This window comes from Budorcas taxicolor, chromosome 17, assembly GCF_023091745.1.
Source record: "Budorcas taxicolor isolate Tak-1 chromosome 17, Takin1.1, whole genome shotgun sequence".
NCBI lineage: Eukaryota > Metazoa > Chordata > Mammalia > Artiodactyla > Bovidae > Budorcas > Budorcas taxicolor.
Window position 1 is genome coordinate 44,735,701 of NC_068926.1, and position 17,003 is coordinate 44,752,703.

Below are 17,003 nucleotides of genomic sequence, written 5' to 3' on the forward strand. Positions count from 1 at the left end.
CCCCCAGAGGAAACAGGACAGAGAGAAGGCCTGAGGTTGAGCCTTGAGGGGCTGCTCCCGCAGCCAGCTACCCTCTGAGGTCCCAACCAGAGCTAACAAACAAGCCTGGTCGTGTGACAGTGGGTGCGGCTTGGTGCAGACAGACAATGGCCCGAAGATGGCAGCCCCTCCGGTGGTGTCCCTTGGCTGCTGGCCACAGCCCACAAGCATCAGTGCAGCATCCACCTCGCTGCCCCAACGCCCCCAGAACCGAATCTGGAGGGCAGCAGAGTGGGCCTGGTCCCAAGAAGGGGCTGCTGGGTCAAGGGCCAACCCTGCTGCTTAGGGTGTCCCACCTTCTGTCTAAAGGTGAATTTCTGGTGAGACCTGTGAGAGGGGCGCCCCCTCCTGTCTCTCCAGTTCCCTCCACCTGTTAAGGGACCCTAACAATGGAGTGCTCCTGTCTGCCTGCTGTGGGCGTCACGTCTCCTCCACCCAAACGCAGGTTTAGTTCCCAGAGAGCTTCCACCTAGAAATGTGATCTCATTTCTAAGTGACCTTATGAAGAAATCAAACCAGAAGTTAGGAAACAGCTGGTCCCAGTGCTGAAGAGGATGCTATGAGAGGACGTGGAGGGCAGTCAGGGAAACGTGCTGCCTTAAAAAGCTTCACCCCGAGAAAAGGCCAATGAGCTGATACTCCCTGGGGAGAGGATGGCAACATGCACACAGATGGAAGAAACACACGCCAGATGGCGACCAGGCGTCAGGCAGGGACAGCAGGGCCCTGCTCTAGGTGGGGCATGTGCTAGGGGAAGTGGACGCACAGCAGGACGAGGCCGTGGGTGGAGGGAAGCATAGGGGGGCCCAGATGGGAGGTGCTCTGCTTTCTGAGGGACCCTGACACCTGGGAGATGCCTCTGCCCTGGCTGGGGACTGGAGGCCATTGAGGGCGGTGGAGTGGGGGCTGGGAAGAGCTGGCCAGCTCACAGGCCAGCCGGCATGATCCCGTCACAGCGGTGCACTAATGGGCTGCCTGCACAGACTGACAGTGGGTGGGGGTGAGCGAGCGTGAGCTTGCAGCAGGGTGTCAGCGGGGTGGATGTGAGGAGTGGTCAGGGAAGGTTCTTTGAGGAGGTGACATCCTTCAAGGGCCTGACAGCTGGGGAGGAGGCAGCAGCAGCCCTGTGGGCTCCAGACCGTCAACCTGAGGCCTGCTGCATGGCTGCCCTGGGCCGGCGTCTGGGAACTCGGGTCTCAGGAGGTTTCTCACCTTCCTCTGATAGGAATACCTCACTCACATGTGCTCAGATTGTTTGTGCAGTGTGGTTTGTGCTGAGCACCTGCTTTCCTTTCGGGAGTCTGGGTTTTGGTCTTGGCACACACAGGTGCCCATGTGACTGGCCCTCAGTAAGAAGCCGGGGCTCTGGGTCCCCACAAGCTTCCCTAGGAGACAGCCTCTTACCCTGTTGTCAGGGCTCCTTTCTGGGGAATAAAGTGCGTCCTGGGGCTCCTCAGGCAGTGCTCAAGAGACACCCGACTTCCACCCTCCCCCTCTTCCTTGCTGACAGATTTGTGTCCCTTGGCTGCAATGCATACAGCTGGGGGTGTGTGAGACATGGGCTGAGTCCTGGGAACGCCACAAGCCTAGGGGTGGTCCTAGGGACCCTGACACAGTGAGGCTGTGGTGTGGCTGCTGGTGGAGGTGAGCACGGAACAGAGGCTCTGGAGCAGTTTCCCACCATCCAGACAATAGCCGAACCCTTCCTGGGAGGGTAGCCCCAGAGGAGGGCATCTTGGGCCAGATCATGGGCGGGATCAGGTCAGCTGTGGGGACACCTCCAGAGGGAGGGGAGAGTGTCCTGAGGCGGGCAGGACTGCCAGACCCCACCTGCTACGGCTGGAGAAACAAAAGCGCCGCCCAAACAGCCGGAGCCCTCCTGTGCCCACACCAGCCAGAGGAGAGAGGCGAGACCACGTCTGCTGGGCCATCCCCAGGCCTGCACAGTGGCCGGGGCCGCCAGCTCCCCTGGGCCAGGCCGCCTTACCCGAGCTGGAGAAGAGGGGCCGGGCCAGGTCCTGTGGGTAGTGGAATCCGGCGAACACGCCCGGGGCGGGGGGTCTGCTGAACAAGTCCAGCTTGGTGCCCACGTCCAGCTTGTGGGGCTCCAGCTGCATCTGCCGGGACAGAGCGTGTATAGGGGCCGGAGGCCGGGCCTCTGTCCTGCTCGCCACCAGGCTGCCGATGAGCTGGACAACAAGGTGTGATGCCCCCTGCTCCGCTGGCCTCGCTCAGTGGGTGGAGAGACAGGTAAGAATCACCCTGACCATGTGTCAGCGATGCGGGGTAACTGAAATGTCGTCGCGTGTGGTCGATATAGGAGGTTCCCAATTGCGGCGTTTCGCTCCTGTTTATATGGTCTTTGAAAGCTGGTGTTTTACACTTAAAACTCACCTCAATTTGGATGCTACATTTTCATTAGAAATACTCTGTTTAGATTTTGTAAAGTTGAGTTGGAAAAGTACATGTGCATACCTGAGTCTTTATAGTTTTCCAATGGCTAAATTTACCATGAGTATTAAATTTTAAATGTATTAATAAAACTAAGATGCCAGTTCCTGGGTCACTAGGGCCACGGGAGGCACAGGGTGGACCAAGTCCGTCCTAGTTCTTCCTGCTGTGGTGACAACAGAGGGGTGCCCCCCACCCTGCCTCCTCCACTGCACCTTCCAGGCACCCTGCCTGAGTGTCTGCATGTTAATCCGTCATAAATCCCTTTCTGTGACTTGTCCTTTGTAACCCACTTAGGGCGTGATGATTTAAAAATACCTTGAGTAAGGGTAACGTGTTACCTGAGATGACAGACAAAAGTGTGGAGACCCTTCTGTGATATGGGGTGCGGGGTCCCATCCTGGCCTCCCTCAGTGCCCCAGCCCACTGCCCCTGGCTGCAAGTCCCCAGGCTTCCCAGGGCCTCCTCTTCCTTGAATCACTCAGCCAGGGCATCTGGCATCACCCACTGGGGGGAGGATGGCTTCAAGCTGGGTACTTTACCACCTGTCCCCCCCAGGAGCATGCAGGCTCCATGAGCACTTAGGTTCATCTTTGTCCATGGCCCACAGCAGACACTTAATAAACACTTGGGGTAAGGGGGGGGGCCAGGCCAAAGGCCCCCTGGCAGGGCTCGACTGACAGCAAGGAGGCCCGCAGGGTCAGCTCCTCCCTAACCCTGCCTGGGTCATCCCGGGTGACAGGTGGGAAGTGACTTTGAGTTCCCCATACACTTTCGTCCAGCTCCCCAGCTCCGACCCCTGCTGGCCCGGCCTAGCGCTGGGGCAAGGGGCACATGCGCACACGTGTGGACGCCGGGGAGGGCCTGGCCCAAGAAGGGCGCCCTCTGAGCCGCAGGCCTGGCTGGCAGGACGAGCAGTCCAGCTCACCTTTATCTTCTGCTGATGGTGGTAGATCTGCCAGGCGATCTGCACGTGCACAGCGCACCACTTCCCCGGCTTCTGCGACGGGGGGATGGGCTCAGCCTCGCGGCCAGAACCGTCTCCTCACTCCCCACCCCCAGATCCCTGCTGTCACAGGGCACCCCTGTGCCACCCAAGAGAGTCCTCCCTGGCCTCAGACCCTCCCGGAAGGTCCCACTGGGCCCCTTCTTCCCGAGGTGAGAAACGCACAGGCACACACACAGACCTTACACATGCAAGCACGCACACACTCACCCTGATTGCTGTCCGGTATGGGTCAGACACCTGCTGTTAACAGAGGAGGAAGTATTAGACCCAGGTTCTGCAAGCAGTCAAGCCCAGAGGGGTTGGGGAGGGGGGACTATGTGAGCCTCGTGGAGCCATGCTGGCCGGACGCCCACCCGGGAAGGAGACAGGCAAGAACACCACTGCCACCTACCCCGGGGGCTTTCTGCAGGAGGGTGTGAACCGCACTGGCCCGGCCTGTTAACTCGAGTGGGTTTGAAGTCTGAGGGGAGAGAGGGACACCACACGGAGACCACTTTGCAGGCTCCGTGCCCAGGTGGCGCCAAACCCCCCCAGGGCACCAGTGTCTGCCTTGCCCTCCTTGTGGGGCCCTGCACACTGTCACCCGGGATAGTCTGGCCTCCCACCACATCCTCCGTCCGGAGGTTTCTGAAAAGGCGGCAGAAGGCTCTGATTGCTGTGCCGGGCGAAGGCAGCCCGCTGCAGGGAAGGTGAGCAGAGTAAGCCCGGTCCCTGGTGCCTGGGCCTCCTGCAGTGCGCACGGCCTTGGACGGCTGCTGTCCACACTCCACCTCTGCTCCTCTGCACTGCTCCTCCCACCCCCCCAACCCTGAGTGCTCCCAGCTGAGGAGAGAACAAGTGAAGCAAGGCTCTCCTAGCCCCGAAGGTCAGGATATTCTGCACTCGGGTGAAGGCCCTTCAGGTGCCACCTGGGATCACGACTGCCCTGAGAGATGCTGGATTGTGGCGGGGCGGTCCTGCAGCCCCTGCCCACCATGCCCACCCCCTCCCGGGAGCAGCTGGTACCTTGGGCTGAAAAGCACCCTGCAGGGATCCAAAGGGGCCTGGGTGTGGGAGCAGGGCGGGCAGTCCTGGGACGGCCGGAGGGAAGGGCGGGAAAAACTGCAAGAGAAGGTGGGAGGGGTGTTCCAGGGGCCTCGCCGGGCACTTGGGCGTCTTGGGCAGGGGCGCTGGGCCTGGCCCTCTGGTCCCCACCGTGCCACGCCTGCACTAGGTGGGAGGCTACATAGACAAGGCGCAGTCTGACCTCCACACCCCCCACCCTGCCTGGTGATCCCAAGCCACGCAGGGACACTCACGTTGGAATGTCGGAAGTAGGGGCTGTCCAGCTTGGGCGTGTACTTGTCAAACTGGAAGGGAAGGAGGCAGAGAGTGAGGCCTCCCAACCTTGCCGATGCCCTCCATTGGCCAAGCACCCACTCACACTGCCAGGCCGGGCAGCGGCCAGAATGAGGCTGGTGGCCTCCAGCCAGCTGTCCTCCAGGCTCCCTGAGGGTGCTGGCCCATGGCTTTTCCCTGTTCCAGTGACCTCAGCATAGAAGGTGCAGACTCACCCACCTGGGTGTCTGCAGCCATGACTGGGAGGGTAGGGCCTGGAGCCCAGGGCTGGTGGTCAAGCTGCAGGGTACACTGAGGCCACTGTTAACTGGCCAGTGCCAAAGCAAAGCTGGGAGGGGAAACTCTGCCCACAGCAGCTGGCTTGGGGATGAGATCTTGAGGCTCAGGAACATGGGAAGAGTCCTGATCTGCATGGCCCCTAGTCCTGGTCCTCCTGACCTGCTGCCTTGCTGCCAACTGAGACGCTGAGGACCCCACATGGGTACAACTGGCCCCATGGTCATGTGGGCAGGGGTGTTCGCCCAAGCCCAGGGCATGGAGCTTCATGGGATGACCTGGGAGCGGGGACTGGGGGGAACCAGAGGAGGAGCTGGACGGACAGACGGACCGCGCGGGACGGTGTCAGCTGCATGCGTGCAGATAGCGTCTGCGTGTGCCTGCTGCGCGTCCCGCGCCCGGGCCGCCCCCTCCCGCCTGCCGGCGCGCAGCCTACGCACCGGCGGGGGTGCGGCGTGCGGCAGGAGCGGCGGCGGGGGCGGCCCGGCAGGGAAGGGGGCGAATGTGTGTTGGTGCTGGTGTGTGTGCTGGTGTGTGTGTTGGTGCTGGTGGAACTCCGCCCGCAGCAGAGCTCCCGGGCCCAGGGGGGCGCTCTGGACCAGAAAACGCGCGTTCAGCTCTTGCCTGAGCAGCTCGTGATCTACAAGAGAAAAAGAGAGAGACAGAGAGGCACGTCGGCCGCGGGCTCCCGGCGGGGCGAGGCGGATAGTCACCTGGCACTCCCGGTTTCGGCAGGCCAAGCCGTGGTGGCCGCTCGCTACGTGCGGGCCCCAGGGTGGAGGTAAGAGAGGTGCCTGTGACCAAGTACCAATCAGAATCCCCGAATGAGGCTGGCAATACATGATTGGCTGGCTGAATGAGATCAACAGGCTGGCATCTAAAGGCAAGAGAGAACACGGTGAGCCACCCTGGGAGCCCGAGACAGCCCTGTCGGGTAGCCCTGCCCATCCCAGCCTCCCCCAGACCATTGTCTTGGTCCCAGACTGGGGCACTTAAGTGCCCCCAACTGACCTGGGCTCAGACTTTTAGAAAATAATTGGAGACCCATGGAAAAATCCTTAGTGACCTAAGATTTGGCCATGAGGGGGCACTTGCTGGAACCAAGCAGCAAGAGAGAGGTCAGGCTAGCTGCAGTTCATCTGGGGCCCCTCTACCCCACAATTCAGCCCTATTCACCCCTACCCCCCTAGCAGCCTAGGGACGGAGGGATGGGAAGAGACACACAGCTGGCCCTGGGAGCCCACATCGCAGTGACAACTGAGCAGCTCCAAGTTACACCAACTCCTGGCTCCCAACTGCCCTACTAGGCTTGGCAAGGGTTCAGAATGGAGCAGGGAGTGTGTGTCCATGTACACGTGTGTGCACCCATGTATCTGTGTGTGCACACCGAGACCCTAGCAAGAAACTTCCCCTACCCTGCACTAGTGGTCTGCTAGGGCGCTGCTATCCTGCTGGGGGTGATCTGGAGGAGCAGGTGGGAGAGAAGTCTGTATCTCGGAGGCCAAGCCCCCCTCCCCAGGGGCCATGTCCCTCCCTGCCCAGGGATGAGGAGCCCAGAGTGGAGAGGGAACAGACAGTGACCCTGGCCCCACTGACGGCACCCAGACCTACCGGCGGGGTGTCCTGGGATGACCAGGCTGTTGGCCGGCAGCGCCGGGGGCGGGGGCAGTGTCGGGGGCGCAGCGAACATGGCCGCCGCGTGGTGCTGGTGCTGGGCCTGCGAGCGGAGCGCCAAGTGTGAGGTAGAGAGGTGGGGGCCCGGCCCGTGAGGCGACAGGGACGCGTGCTTCGCGAGCCCCAGGCTGGCACCGCTGCTGGCGCTGCTGCTCCTGCTGCAGGGAGGGGCGCTCAGTGCCCGGCCGCGCGCCCCGCCTCCGCGCCGCCCCGCGCCCGCCTGAGGCCGCACAGGCTCGGCCCCATGCCCACCTGAGGCTATGCCCACCTGAGGCTGTGCAGGCCGTTGTGCGCGGCCGGGCCGGGGCCCGGAAAGGCGCCCGGAGGGAGAGGCACGTGCGTCAGGAGCGGGGCCCGGGGCTGCGAGGGCGCGGGTGGCAGCTGCGGGGCAAGGCGGGGCAGCGCCGGGGCTTCCTTCTTGACCAGTGGGCTGGCTGCGGTGCTGGCGGAGGGCAGGACCGGCGCGGGGCTGCGCACGGGGGCCAAGAAGGGCGGCTCGGTGCTCAGCTCGCGGCTACGCTCGAGACCGGAGACCTTGGGCGCTGCCCCGGTCTTGGCCTCGGACTTCTCGCCCAGCGTGGGGCCTGTAGAGAGAGTGGCAGGGGTGAGTTTGGGGTTCAGGATCATTTCCGAAGGGGAACTAGGTGGCGCAGAACCCCTGCCCACAACACCTTGGTATAACCCACCGCTTGCTCCCTGGGGAGGCTACCTGTCTGGAGGGCCAACCAAGGTGTGCCCTGCACCTCCTGCTCATGGCCATCTCAGTGCAGGGGTTCTTACGACCCCATTTTATGGAGGGAGACTCAAATGTGTGAGAGCGCCAGCTCCATCTGGGCACTGGGCTCCAAGCTCTGCCGCCCTATCTCCCACCACAGTAGAGTCACTTGAGTGAGTGGCTGCTCTTTATTGACCCACCCGACTGACCCAGGGCCTAAGCTCATTTTTGGGTCCTCACCCTAGGGGAGACTTTCTGGATGACCAGCCTTGCCTAGTCGGTTGGGAGAAAGTGGCTGCCTCAACTCACCACCACCCAGAGCCTCTGCTCCCGAGCTCCAGGCCTGCCTTTGGGCCATCAGCAAGTCCACTTGCTCATTCCAAACCCTCCTTTTGAAGCTGCTCCGAGTGAGGCCTCAGGTCACATGCCCAGGGGCCAGATGGAAAGCATGTGTCCAGGCCAGGGGAGGCACCACCACTCATCGGAGCAGCTCTGCCTTCAGGGGATGACATCCCAGCTTTCCAGGAGGAGTGGAAATTCAGGTTACTGAATGTGGTTGCTTCATCTGGCCTGTCGGTTGCCTCCACTTCCTTCTCCAGGCCCAAGGGCCCATGCAGGCGGCAGCCATGCAGAGTGACGCGCTGGCCACAGCCTCCCCTGTGGCTGCAGGACAGTGTAACCCATAACCCAGGCTGGCAGAGAGATGTCTGCTAGGGCAACACCTCCCTGCCTTGGGCCTGTTTGCTTAGGAACAGACCTGAGGAGGAGGCCACTGCCACCACTCCTGCAAGGAGGACAGGAAGCTGTCAGCCCACGTGCTCACAGCTGCCCGGGGAGGCTGGCCCTCTCTCCCCTCCTGTCTCTCTCACTTCTCCACACGCAAGGCTCTTGCAAAGTGACAGCAGCCATCAGAACGGAAAGAGGCAGGCACGGGCCATGCAGACCTGGACATGACCCCAGCCCTTCTGCAGAGTCCTGGAATCTCTAGAGCCTCCTGCCACTGACAAAACCATGAGCGCTCCCACTGATCACCCCCCTCCAACTCTGCACCTCTCTGGACACCTCAAAGCCTTGCCCGATTCCCTGAATTCTGCTGAATCATAACCTCCAGAACCTGGGACAGTGACCTTCTTTGGAAAAAGGGTCTTGGCAGCCATAATCACGCTAAGAATCTCCAGGTGAGATTAACTGGGAATCGGGGATTGAGGGTGCCTATATCTAGTGACGGTGTCCTTAGAAGAGACAAGAAGAGGAAGGGGCCACATGAAGACAGAGGCAGAGATGGCAAGGATGCAGCCAGAAGCCTGGGGATGCCCACATTTGCAGGCAGTATCAGGAGCTGGAAGAGGCAGTAGGGACTCCTCCCCTGGAGCCTCTGGAGGGAGCACAACCCTGCACACACCTGACTCCAAACTTCTAGTCTCCAGAACTATGAGCCTGTTGTTTAAAGCCACGCGGTTTGTGATCATTTGTTCCAACTGGTAACACCCTACACTAATTCTGTCTGAAATGTCAGCTGAGCATGCCTGGCTCCAAGGAGCCTCTGGTGGGCCTCCTTACCCGGACTCTTCAGCAGGCGTCGGCTCTGCTGCAATGCCTGACTTGAGGAAAGGGCTTCCTGAGCTAAAGGCACGTACAGGCCATGCCCAGCTACCAGGCCAGCAGGATCTGCAGTGCACTGGGTACCCCAAGGCCTGTTCTGTGTAGTCATGTCCTAAGGGAGCCTCCCAAGCAAAAAGACTCCTTCTCTGTGCTGGGTCCAGTGACACCCACTCTGGGCCACAGCCACGACCAAGAGGCTGGGCTACAAAGGGCTATCCTGGCCTCGATGGGATGGTGCCAGCCAGAAGAGCTTTCTGTGATGATGGGATGCCAGGCACCTGTGCCGTCCCACTCGGAGTTCACTGGCTAAGGCCCAGGTGTGGCTGAGGAGTGAGTCTAGTCTGTCTCATGTTAAGACAAACAGCCACACGTGTGGTGGCAGCCATGGGGGCCAGTCCACACTGTGGCAGGGACGCTTCATGAGCCAGGAGCTGCTGTCCATCCCTACAGCATGTACTCCATGAACCTGGGAAGGGCCGGGGAAAGTACATTCCTAATGGTCCCCAAGGGGTACACGGACCCCCCCCCCCCAACTTTGGGTACCACCACTCCAGATCTATGTGGCTCTGGGTGAGACACTGGTCCTCCTCCCAGCTCCCCGTTTCCTTGTGGCTGTGGTTTGTATCCCTCAGTAATGGGAACACCTAACTCTAGCCTCAGGCTTTGCACCTGAAATTCAAGACAGAGCTAACATGGGGCCTCCAGTTCATTTCAGGAGTGTGTCCTGTGCTTTTCTAGAGGCATGGAGTCCAGAGACACACTTACCTTTATCGGCTGCTGGGGCAAAGAGCTTCTCGGAGCCCACAGATGCCTGGAAAAAAGAGAGGTGGGTCAGGTCAAAGGGACCTACAAGGCTGGGGTGAACCTGGTCCTTACTTCCTGCCCCCGGCACCCAGGGAATAGGTCTGGGCAGGGTCAGTGCATGTGAGGGCTACCCAGCCTGGCAGAACACGTCTTTCTGTGCCCATTGCCCCCACGTAGGAGCGTGACCACACCCAGGTCCGGCAGACTTGGACACAGGTCATTCGGCCTGTGATCAGGGACCCAAGGATCCGCTCTCAGCAGGGATGTAGGGGCTCAGTGGCCCTGCTGGGTGGGGAGCCAGGATTGGGGAATCTGGGTGCCTCCCTGCAGAGCCAGCATCAGGAACCTGGAGGCACCCCTGGGCCTGGCACTGGAGGCAGCAGGGTGGGGGGAACAGAGTGGGGATGCCCCCCGCCCCTAGGCTGCAGGCCACCACCTGCCAGGCCTCAGACAGCCTGAGTCACAGGTCTGGGGACCACAGCCACCATAATGCACTGAGTGTCAGGGTGGAGTGGGCCCCTCTGAGTGGGGGCCAACGTGCTTCAGGAAGGAATGTGGCAGTTTCTGCTGGGCCCCTCGACCCAGCTCAGCCTCTCCCTTCCTGGGGAGAGGCCCGTGTGTGCATAGCACCTTGGTGAGGACAGTCATGATGAGGACGTGGCCCTCACGCTGGTTTACAGGCAGAGGCCCGTAAGGCTGTTCTTAGCAGATCTTGTCTCTCTAGTTGGTGGTGTTTTAAAACAGTTTTACTGGGATATGATTCACACACCATACAACATACCCACTGAAAGTACAGAGCTGTGAGCAACCATCACCACAACCTGTTTTAGAAGACTTTCTGCACCCCAAAAAGAACCCACATGCTCTTCCGCTTTCACCCCAGTCCTCGCATCTCCCCAGCCCTGGACTTCCCTGGGGAGAAAGCAGCCAGTGGTTGCTATTGGGGGTGGGGTGACTGAGTACCGAGGCGCATGAGGCCCCCCTGTGCCCCATAATGGCCACCATCAGAAAAGACAGAAAACGCCTGGGCTTGGTGAGGGTGTGGAGAAACTGGAAGCCTTGTGCATTGCTGGTGGGAATGGAAAATGGTGCAGCCGCCGTGGCAAGCGGTATGGAGGCTCCTCAGAAAACTAACCACAGCACTACCATGTGATACGGCAATCCCACTTGTGGGCATCTGTCCAGAGAATTGAAAGCAAGAACAGACATGACAGGTAAACAGATACAAGAGTTCAGGCAGAGTGAGGCCCCACGCGGGCTGGAGCCCAAGTCTGCAGGGAAAGGGTGGGAGCTGCTCAGAGAAGCTCCCTGGGCCAGGGTCACACCAGACCTGCTGATGGAAATGTGCAGAGTGAACCGTGACACCTTCATGTGAATGCTGTGCCCCTTCACACTTCGTGCTAGGGTGGGGTCACGTTCCTAACCCTGCCCAGAAAACCCCACATCCCAAAGAAAACAAGTGACAAACAGCCCAAAAACAGGCTCACTGAGCCTCAGGCTGGACTGGCACTAGACCAGACGGGAGGCCGCCAACCTGCCCCCCCACCCCCCTGGGAGGCCCCAGTGTGGAGGGTGGTTGCGAGGGTGCTCCTCCCCCACTGGAGCTCGGGGGCAGCAGGGAGGCTGTGGCTGTGACTTCTTCCCATGGGTTCCCAAGGCACCCCGCGTGGTGAACAGCAGCTGTCAGAACGCCTGGATCGGTGCCTCACTTAAGGAGACCCCACAGGGGTGAGCAGTCCACCTGAGCAGGGGGTCTGAGGGGCAGGATGGCGGGGTCAGCAGTGGTGCCCGCCCACCCCTCAGGGCCTGGATGCAGACACCTCATGCCCATTCGCTCGGCACCAGGCGTGGCCCCAGCTCTGCTGGGAGATATGAGCGCGTGTCCAGGCGTGATGTCAGGTGCCCCTGGAGCCCTGTATCCGCCTATGAAGGCCCACGAGCCACGTACCCTCCTGGATTCCCAGGGCCGGCCCAAAGACCTCCCAGAGCCTCAGCCTCAGAGGACTGGACCCTCACCATGACCCCAGGAGGGGGTCCTGGTGTCACCCGCACTTGAGGCCATACAGCTGCTGTAATTATTATTAATAGCTGGTCTCATTAACAGTCTCACAAATTAGTTCTCCGCAGAGCAGCCGAGACTATCTTTCAAAACCAAAGCAGAACAAGTCACCCTGGGACTTAAAACAGTCCAGCGCCTTCCTACAGCCTCAAACTACAGTATGCATTTCTCCCCCGGCCCCCAAAGGCTGTTACCAGCTGGCCTGCCTGAGCCCTGACCCAGGGACTTCGGTCGAGTCCCCCGGGCCGTCCCAGACCCCCTCAGTCTCAGGGTGCCTCCCTTGCTGGCGCAGGTTTAAATCCTCTCTGCTTGCTGCCCTGCACCAGCAGGAGGAGGGCATGAGTGGGCACTCAGCGCCCCCCAGATGAGAGGAACAGGAGCAGGGGCCGCCGCTGGGCTCTGCCGAGGACACCCTCCTGAAGGTCTTTGTTACCTGCGGCCCTGACGGCCCCCCTGAGCCTGGCCCCGTGCAAGCAGCCCACGGGGGTCCCCAGCACCTCCTGGGGTGCCTGATCACATGCCCTCAGCAGGTGAAACAAATGAGCGAAAGGGCTGAGTCTCAAAGCTACCATTACCTTCCAGGGATGTGGTCGCTGGGCCACCAGGATGGGGAAGCGGGGGCTACCTCCTGGCAGGTGGTGCCTCAGCAGCACCCTCTGTGCCAGCCCTCCCTGGAACCCCCTCCTCCAATATAGCAGGGCATCTCCATCCCACCAAGGCTGATAGTATGGGAAGGAAACAGCAGAGGCATCACTCTGAGAAAACGAGTGTTTCTGTGGGGCATGACTGTCCTAGGTCCCAGACTAGGGGTGAAGGAGTGAGCAGCAAGTTCAGTTAAGGCTGCAGGCGCCCTTGCCCAGCCCAGAAGGAGGCCCAGCCAGGCCAGTTCCGGTTCACTTCAAGGCCCCAGGCTGGAGCACCAGCTTCCAGAGCCAGGAGGTGGCGCCCCAGACCCTGGGAAAGTCAAGGGAGCAAAGAGGGGGGAGTGGAGGAGGGGGCGAGCAGCAGCAATGGGGGAGGGTCTTCCCTAGCCCTGGAGACCCCTGGGATGCGGCCCAGGCAAAAGCAGGAGGCAGTGGGCTGGCCATTCTCCCCTCCCTATCTGCTCCCCACACCACACTGCTCAAGTTAAAGTTTGGTCAGGGAAGTTGAGGGATCATGGGCAAGGGCCTGGACACCTGGCTAGGCACAACCACGCCCATTGGAGAAGGCTCTCAACAAACACAGGAATCCTCAGGCCCCAGGATATCTGGGGCCGCGGCCCAGGCTACAGCCCCCATTGCCAGCACAGGTACAAAGCCAGCCACTGCTGGGACATGTCCCAGGTCGAGGTCCTTCGGTGACTTTCCTTTCAGGACAAGGGGTCTGGAGCCGGCCAGCTGACCCAAGGCAGGCTAGCAGTCCCAGCGCAATCACTACACCCGTGCTAATAACTTCCCGAGGATTAGCTACAGGAACATGACCCAGGCAGCGCGGGTATCCTCCCGCCCTGGCACTGAGCCCGTGTAGGGGTGGAAGGAAAGGGTCACCTCGGCCAGAGTACAGGTTAGAGGTCCTGTAAGGGGAGGGGACAAGCTCGGTACCAAGAGCGTCAGGGCCAGGACTAACTCCCCAGAGGTAGGCAATCCCAGCTGCGGGCGGAGGTCAAGGCGCGCTTTGTCTGCGAGGATCCGACCTGTGGGGCAGCCTCGGCCCAGACACGCGGCACAACCTCCTCCGGTCGCGCCCCGCCCCAGACAAAGAGCTCCAACTCCTGGCAGGTGAGCGCGACGGGCGCCGGGAACCCGGGTGGCCGAGCCCGCGCCGGGACGCAGACAAAGGCGAGCGCACCCCCCCCCCACCGGCCCAACGCCCTGCCCAGCCTACGCCCCGAGGCCCCCTGCGCCCTGGCCGAGGCCCGGGACCCTCTATGGGTCTGCCACCACGTGCGCCCCAGGGGCGCAGGCGGAGGTACTTGGGGCTCTCCGCGCGCCCGGCTCCCGTGAGTCGAATGTGCTTAGCGCCGGGGGCCTCTCTCGGTGCTCTAGAGGGGGCGGCGGCTCTCTCAATCCCGGCCTCCAAAGTCCCGAGTGCCTCCCCGGAGTCACCAGCTCTTACTCACCGCGCGCGCGCCCTGGGTCCCGCGCGCTCTGCTGACGATCGCCGCTAGTCCTCGGGCCAGAGCCAGAGACGAAGCTGGGCGGCATGGACGCCAGCGGCCGAGCGCGGGCCCCTGCCAGCCTTGGACCGTCGAGGTGGCCCCTCTCCCGTCGCGCCCTGCCTAGCTGGAACCCAGGCCGGGGGCGCACGGGCCACGCATGACCCCCACGCCGACTTGGCGCGCTGCGGGATGCTCGCAGTGCGCACTGGAGTCCCGGGCGCCGTCGGGCACGGCACGGGGACCGGAGACGGCGGCAGCGACGGCGGGCGCACTGCTGGCGGGCGCGCAGGCGGCGGCCAGGGAGCGCGGCGGGGCGGGGCGGGGGCGGGGCGCGGGCAGGCCCGACTAATCCAGCCCCGAGGCGTGGATCTGCCCGCGCCGGGCAGCAGGTTTGGGTTCAAGCAATCGCCGTGCCATCCCCTCCACCAGGTCAGGGCGCGGTGCCAGCTATACCGTACTATGTAAGGGCTGACAACTCCGATGCTCACGGCAACGAATATGGACGGTTCCTACGCCCGGTTTACAGAGGAGAAAACTCGAGCCGCGAGGTCAAGCAGCTGAGATTTGAAGGAAGAACAGAGCCCCCACATCTGCCTGACGTAAGCTCTGCCCTCGGTTTCACTATCGGCGAAATGGGGATGCAAAGTGGGAGAAGAGCTCCCAGTAGTTATTGTAATTGCAAAATGCACGGAATATGCCAACCCTGACTACTATTCCGGGGCCACCTAGCCACTCCGTGGACCAAAAGAATTGAGATCCAGGGGGAACAACTGCCCCTTTAGAAAGTCGAGTACACGTGTGTTAGTCACTCAATCCTGTCCAACTGTTTGCAACCCCATGGACTATATGTAGCCCGCCAGGCTCCTCTGTCCATGGAATTTTCCAGGCAAGAATACTGGAGTGGGTTGCCATTCCCTGGTGGGTCAGTGGTGAAGAATCCACCTGCCAATGCAGGAGACACAGGAGATTCACAGGTCCATCCCGAGGTCGGGAAGATCCCCTGGGGAAGGAAATAGCAATCTACGCCAGTATTCTTCCCTGGGAAATCCCATGGACAAAGCAGCCTGGTGGGCAACAGTCCATCGTGTCACAAGAATCAGACACGACTTAAGCAACCAAACAATGCCCCAGATGGATCCAGGTGTATGGGGCAGCACCTTCCACTCCACAGCACACAGATTCAACACCCGGAAGCCAGCAGCACAACTCCCAATCAAGAAACTTGCTATTAAAGGAAAGAAATCCATGGAGAGTAATGGGATGGAATGGCTGTGGAAAGAGTTTGGGAGCCCCACCTCTAAGCTGCTGTGGGACTGGGGGCGCTAGGGTGTCAGTTCTGGTGAGGCATCCAGGGACCCACAGCTTACAGCCCAGGTTCAGGGCCTGCATATACCTACCTGCCCCTGAACGATCAGAGGTGGGTCCTTTCAGGAGGGAAGAGCGTAGCCATTCAGTTGGGACCATGGGAACCAGTTCCAGAAGCTGTGCAGGCTGGGCCAGCGCCCCCCTTTTCAAAAGGTGGCAAAACACTGGCAAACACATGCACTTGCACAGCCTGCAAGAAATCTCCAACCTTACAGAACAAATGGCTAATGGTGCCAGCCTCTGCTGCTGCTACTGCTGCTAAGTCGCTTCAGTCGTGTCTGATTCTGTGCGACCCCATAGACAGCAGCCTACTAGGCTCCCCCATCCCTGGGATTCTCCAGGCGAGAACACAGGAGTGGGTTGCCATTTCCTTCTCCAAAGCATGAAAGTGAAAAGTGAAAGTGAAGTCACTCAGTCATGCCCGACTCTTAGCGACCCCATGGACTGGAGCCTACCAAGCTCCTCCGTCCATGGGATTTTCCAGGCAAGAGTACTGGAGTGGGGTGCCATTGCCTTCTCTGGGTGCCAGCCTCTAGGTGGGGCTTTTAAGTCCTTTTGCTCTGTAGAATTACTTACTATTTACATGTACCAATTTACCCCTTACCCTGCCCCCTAAAACACCATACCTCCAAACTCAGTTTCTTGCCATAAAAATAGCATATATGTGGCCCTTGGTATGTGTCAGGCAGCACTGTGCTGAATGGCTTCCAACCATGAAATCACTGGGCCCTCATGCTTATCTTTGAGGACAGACTATAGTCATTCCCATTTTGTTGATGAGGAAACAGAAGTGAGGTGACTTGCTGGAGGCCATAGAGCTGGTATGTGGCAAAACTGGGATCTGAACCCTGGCAGTCTGACCGTGGGGTCTGTGAGCTTAGCCAAAACCTCCAGGAAGGCAACAGAGGCTGGACCTAGGACTTGGGATTCTGGTGGGAAAATCCAGACTCTCAGGCTGGGGGCTGGGAGGTCTGCGGGCCTGTGTGCTCCAATGCCCACCACACCATGACCCAGCTGGGCTCTAGTACTCGGCCCAGCTCCAAGGCCTCTGGTAGCAAAGGGGAAGATATTCATGCAGTGGCGTGTCCCTATGTACCTCTCTGGGGTCAGCGGCAAAAGGGCCTTAAGCCTGTAAATCTGTGAACCTTACACAGCAAAGTGGAATTAAGGCTGGTCACCCATTAACTGTGAGATGGGGAGATGACCCCATATTGTTTTTGTTCAGTCACGAAGTCGTGTCTGACTCTTTGTGACCCCATGGCCAGGCTTCCCTGTCCTTCACTATCTCTTGGAGTTTGCTCACTCATGTCCATTGAGTCAGTGGACATGCAACCATCTCATTCTCTGTCGCCCCCTTCTCCTGCCCTCAATCTTTCCCAACATCAGGGTCTTTTCCAATGAGTCAGCTCTTCACATCAGGTGGCCAAAGAATTGGAGTTTCAGCTTCAGCATCAGTCTTTCCAATGAATATTCAGGGTTGATCTACTTTAGGATGGACTGGTTTGATCTCCTTGCAGTCCAAGGGACTCTC

General features: G+C 60.4%; 1 protein-coding gene across 1 annotated transcript in view; it reads right to left on the minus strand.

Moving 5' to 3' along the window:
- The window catches only part of FBRSL1 (fibrosin like 1), an 83,853-nt gene that overhangs the window by 4,453 nt on the left and 62,397 nt on the right, over positions 1–17,003 (minus strand). The window contains exons 6-16 of the mRNA XM_052654333.1: positions 9,870–9,915; positions 7,056–7,371; positions 6,725–6,945; positions 5,922–5,990; positions 5,554–5,753; positions 4,798–4,848; positions 4,505–4,600; positions 3,891–3,959; positions 3,707–3,739; positions 3,419–3,490; positions 2,027–2,156 (exon numbers count right to left, since the gene is read on the minus strand). Coding sequence (XP_052510293.1) covers positions 2,027–2,156; positions 3,419–3,490; positions 3,707–3,739; positions 3,891–3,959; positions 4,505–4,600; positions 4,798–4,848; positions 5,554–5,753; positions 5,922–5,990; positions 6,725–6,945; positions 7,056–7,371; positions 9,870–9,915 — 1,303 coding nt within the window. The remainder of the gene's footprint in view (positions 1–2,026; positions 2,157–3,418; positions 3,491–3,706; positions 3,740–3,890; positions 3,960–4,504; positions 4,601–4,797; positions 4,849–5,553; positions 5,754–5,921; positions 5,991–6,724; positions 6,946–7,055; positions 7,372–9,869; positions 9,916–17,003) is intronic.